The following is a 5,541-nucleotide window of genomic DNA, read 5'->3' as shown; positions in this document are numbered from 1 at the left end:
GGGGGGGGGGAAATAGTGCTGCCACATGGACGCAGAGGGGAACATGTCTCTTGCCAAAGAGTGAATTAGATCATCTCTGAGAGGGAGGGATATACGGTCGAAGGAGCAGGGCAGGTGAACTTCTAGTCCACCTCAGCAGCTCTGAGAGGCCCCGAAGTCTAACCAGTCTCACTTGTCTCCTTGTCTCAAGGCAGTGAAGTGCCAGCATTATGTCAATCAACCTGTTGGCACAGTTACCTCAGTAGTGCTGTACTCCAATCCTGTCACTCAGGCTATCTTCCAAGATAGAGGGAAAGGGTAAAGTAATTGGATTTGCTGCTAGCAGGGAAATGATGAAATGACATGAAACCATCTCCCCTTCACCCACCACACACACAGGCACAATCACACACCTTTACACCGCTCTGAGTAAATCTCCCTCTTCCTCTTTTTCTCTCCGTCTGTCTTGCTTGCCTCTTTTTGTTTCTCAAATCTGGAAATACTTCAGGCTGTTGAGAGTTTCTTTTCATCTCGCCTGATGTGGCGAGAGCGCCTTGTTCTCCCAGGTAGACAAAAGAGGAGACGAAATGAGGGGAATGAAAGGATTTCGAGGTTTTTACTGAGATCTGAGGAGGGTTTTTTTTTAGGAGGTTTCTGGTAAACGGTGCACAAGGCAGCACACAGTCCAAATTTACACCATCGGTACCTCACCTCCACCTTGTCACCCAACGAAGAGACATACTGTGGGTTTAAAAGAAAAATGTAATGAGTAAAGAACAACAGTATATACAACACATATACTGTATATGCTGCTGCTGGCCTGCAGGCATGAGACCTGAAGGGAAGAGAGGCACCCAGCCTCCGTACTGTACGTCCTACATCCTGCATCTGACTGTACACCTTTCATCTTACATTAGACAGCCTTAACCTACTTCTACTAAAAAGCTCTACAAAGTTCTGTCTAACAGTCAGTAATGAGACCATGTTTTCCTTAAGATCTTTTTCAAACTAACAGCAACAGTCTTTGAGTGTTCCTTGTAACACGTGTGTAACTTTAACACAACCCCGTAAAAATAATAGTAATATTGCTGGTTCTAAAAAAAAAAAATATTATGTACAAATATCAAATGTAACCCAAATAAATTCCTAATTATGAAATCGGTCTTCCAAAAGTAAACAAATGATAAAAGCTATGTAAACAACGTGATGGCAACAGTTACAATCCTTTATACTAGCGCAACTCTTACGGTGTGTTTTAACATTTTAGCATTTAGCATTACCCCTTTTATTGCCACTTGTGACAGCAGTGGCCACTCTACAGCAAGGTTTTCTAGCCTCAGTTTGGACCAGCACTCAGTTATTAAATTCTGATGTTGAAAATCCAGTTTGACAGCAGTTTGACATCTCACTGTACGTCTTCACTCCAATATCCTGCAACCTCCTCTTTATCATGTATTGCATATATTACATTGCACGTCCATTGTAATACATGATATGTGCTAAAGGTTATCTATAGTTATAAAACCTGACTAATCTATTCATCAATTAATATTCTCTATCCACCGCATGTCCTACAATCTACATCAGAAGTATTATATCTCAAATGTAATATTGCAGATCAGTAGGTATGCCGTGCCAGTATTTTGTCACTGTCGGCTGTCTTCTTTAACCTTATCCTAACGAAGGCCACACTGCACCATTAAATCATAAAATGAGCCTTTACTTTGACATGGGGCTCTTAATCACACGCCCTCCACCATGCCACATAAAACCAATAAAGACAGTATGAAGAATTTACTGACAGAATGCTAATTTGATACAACTCAAAGGCCAGAACTGGAGCCAACGACGGCAACTAATACGGCAGTGTGAGTCCATACACACTTAGTGAAAACCTGTAAAACAGTGGAAATGTTAGGTGGGTATTTTGCACGTACATGCTGTGTGCTTAGTCAGTCGAAGCATTCTGATTAGTCATGCTGATGTCAAGCACCACTGATTTACACTGGCTTACGTCACAGCTCTATCTCTCTCTGTCACTCTCTTTCTGTCTCACGCACACACACACACACACACACACACACACACACACACACGAAAGATGCCAACACTCGTCCAATGGACTGCCTAGGTTTAAGATTTACACTAGTGATTATATATTCATAGATCAATCAATAGAGGGAGTCTAGCAGCCGAGACATGTCCACACTGGCAAACACACATTTAGCAACAGTCGCACTGTAGGAATTCTAATGAGTGTGCGCGCGCGTGAGCAGACATCAATACACTGCAGCTTTACATTTCATTAGGCCAAAGAGCACAGTTTAACTCCCAATGAATAGCAATAAAACCACACAGCCTGTAACCATCTCTCTCCATCTGCCTCAGCCTCATGCTTTTTTCTCCTTTTCTTCTAATCCCAGCTCTGTTCCCTTCTTCCTCCTTCCTAAATTTTGTGTTGCACAAATCCAGTTCAGTCATTTAACAGATGTTTTCCTGTTTATTTGGAAAGATGTGATTTAAAGCTGAAACTTATCACCTCTTATATCAGGGGAACCAACAAAAATAAAAGCCTCGTAAACTGTAGCTCGAGGAACTGGTGATTTACACTAATTGTCGTCCTGTGTCGCCATTTTTCTGCTCGTAGAGACGACTGCATGTTACTGCAGCATCTGCATTGATCTGTGTGAGGACACCAGCAGCCTCCACCTCCACGTTCACCTTCCTCCCTCCATCCCTGAGCACAGGAAGACACGCGGGCTGAGAGGAAATGGGATTCCGATCAGCGGGATATCATCCAGGATCTGCTGACCCCACACGCTCCACACACACACACACACACACACACACACACACACACACAAATCATCTGTCTGCACAGACACGCACACGCACATAGAGACAGACACAGTCCAGGGGTCAGGCGCAAGGACTAGCGGGCTAGGTTTCAGTCGACTTAGCAAAAACACCAGAGACAGGAAGCTGTGTAAGGAGGCATGTGTGTGTCTGCGCGAGTGTATGCGTTGTGCATATTATCGCAGCCTATACGGAAGGTAACAGCAGCATTACTGCAACAGAAACACACAGGCCTAATACTCAAATAGTCAACCGCTAGCAGCTGAATATTTTTAGTTCAGTTTAATAGAATGTGCCAGAAAGTCTAATGTAAACACAAACACTTCCACACAGAGAAATCACTATTAGAAATAAAGGACAAAATGACAGCAGACTTGAAAGAACGCCAAAAAAAAAAAAACTCTGGAGAAGATTCTCTACACTTCTCAAAGTTAAAGCGAAATGTGCATGTAGCTTTTCTTTATTTATTTCGTATTATGCATGTATTTATTCAATTATTTTTAGCCTGCGATGATTGTTTTTTTTTCAGTCTCCAGAGTATTGGTGACACGGACACACTCGTATGGAGGAGTCCTGCTGAGGGAAAGACGTGGAAAAACACAGAAAAAAAGCGGCTCAGTTGGATCTCAGATGAAGGAGCAGCTGATTGGCGCGCACACATACACACACACACACACACACACACACACACATACACACTGTGCGGTCTACTCAACAGGGGTACTTCAGGAGCGCACACACATACTGTAAACCCACAGGCACGCACACACACACACACACACACACACACACACACACACAAAAAAGGGGCTCCGTGCTGTGTGTATGCTGAACATGATGGGGAATAACTGCTAATACTTACTACTACATTTTGAGCCTCCTGTTGAAAGAGTAAGCACAGAAACAAACACACACACACACACACACACACACACACACACACACACACACACACACACACACACACACACATACACACACAACACAGAATTTTGTCACCTATGGTACACAGGAGACACAAAAGAAAATCATCTTCACCCACCTTATAACCCCTCGGAAACACTTCCTGGCTCTTGACAATCCTGTGACTGGACCACCAAACAACACTCAGTGACATAAAAAACCCACACAGCTCCAGTGTGCCTAGCAGCATGAGCTCCACTCCACACACTAGACACACACACACACACACACAAACACACACGCAACCTCACAATGTAGGAGAAAACACCAGCATCTCAAGAGCTGCTGCCGTGCTTTTCTCTTCAAAGGTATGTGTGTCTTATTTGCTGTGTTTGGAAGCAATGACAAAGCAGCGAAAAGCCATTTTAAGACGGAACACACACAATATGCCATTAAAGATAAACACGCACGCACGCACGCACACGCACGCACGCACACACACACACGCGTACTTTCACAGCTGATGTCTGCAATGAGATTTCTGATGACAAAACCATTTGTCAGCAATGCCAAAACCAATGACCATTGAAAATACATCACAAAATGACACAAAATTGTTCCAAAGTGAAAATGGTTTTCTACAGTGCAGGAAACACACACACACACACACACACACACACACACACACACACACACACACACACACACACACACATTCTCTCTCACTCTCTCCCTCTCTCACACACACATACACACACACTTTTATTCTTTTGCAGGAGCGTCTCAATCACCATATCAGTCACATTTTATTAGTCTTGCGTCAGTTACCGCTGTAATTTATGTCTCACATCATTCACAATGTGTAAGGAGCATCCAAATGACAAAAGCCAGACAATACACCACAAAATAACACAACAGACACTGTCAGGTGAAACTCTTCTATCTGCAAAACAGCATTGTTCCGCTACCCATGAAATATTTTTGACAATTCATTTGAGGTTTTTAAAGAAAGGATCAAATGATCATTAAGTTTTGCCTGTTTAAAGCGTTTGTTGTCATTTTCCAAGGTTTACACAAAGGTTACAGCCATGAGCCGTCAAAATTGCAACAGTGCTTTCACTTTAAAGAGCAAACTGAGCGCATACTGACACACACACACACACACACACACACACACACACACACACACACACACACACACACACACACACACTCCAGGATGCTTACCTTCTTCATGTGTCCGCTGCGAGTGCCAGTGAACGCCACAGTGTGTCCGCGGTAGTCGTAGGCCGCCACAGAGGTCATGCCGTCATCCTTGTCCACGTAAAGCGGGATGCCCTCGATGGCCGTGGTGCCCCCTAGAGGCTGGTTGAAGTCCTGGCCGCAGAAGTTATCGTCTATCTGCAATGGCTGGGATGTGGGGGAGGGGAGGGGAGGTGGCGGGGGGGTAGAAGGAGAGAAAGCCATTAACTCAAGCATTAACATTCCTCCCTTCTCTTGTTAAACTAACATTAATTCTTAAATAAGGGGGGAAGCTTTCGATCTCACCAGCACTTAGTAGACGTTTTATGGCGCTGGAGTGAAGCCAGTGCCGCTGCAGATTTAGTGAGAAATTGTGTGAAATTAATGGGCGTCGTTGGGAAAATTAACTTCAGTTTCCTCAACTCCCCTTTTTTGGGACATTTTTTAAAAAACTGATGGACAAGGTGAGACAGTTTAATTTGTCTTTCATTAAGAGCAAAAAACACAGTCTGACCAGTATGTAGTGAAGTCTTCTGTGATGGCTGCACCACCCCCCCACCC

At 43.8% G+C, this 5,541-nt stretch overlaps 1 protein-coding gene across 1 annotated transcript in view; it reads right to left on the bottom strand.

Moving 5' to 3' along the window:
• LOC111655265 (plexin-A1-like) overlaps nucleotides 1–5,541 on the bottom strand; it is a 254,910-nt gene that overhangs the window by 188,304 nt on the left and 61,065 nt on the right. The window contains exon 3 of the mRNA XM_023406597.2: nucleotides 4,966–5,148. Within this exon, the coding sequence (XP_023262365.1) occupies nucleotides 4,966–5,148 (183 nt within the window). The remainder of the gene's footprint in view (nucleotides 1–4,965; nucleotides 5,149–5,541) is intronic.

This window comes from Seriola lalandi, unplaced genomic scaffold (genome assembly GCF_002814215.2).
Source record: "Seriola lalandi dorsalis isolate HSWRI2012SDOR001 ecotype SW California unplaced genomic scaffold, Sedor1 jcf7180002054312, whole genome shotgun sequence".
Classification (NCBI taxonomy): Eukaryota; Metazoa; Chordata; class Actinopteri; order Carangiformes; family Carangidae; genus Seriola; species Seriola lalandi.
This window is presented reverse-complemented; position numbering and strand designations above follow the sequence as displayed.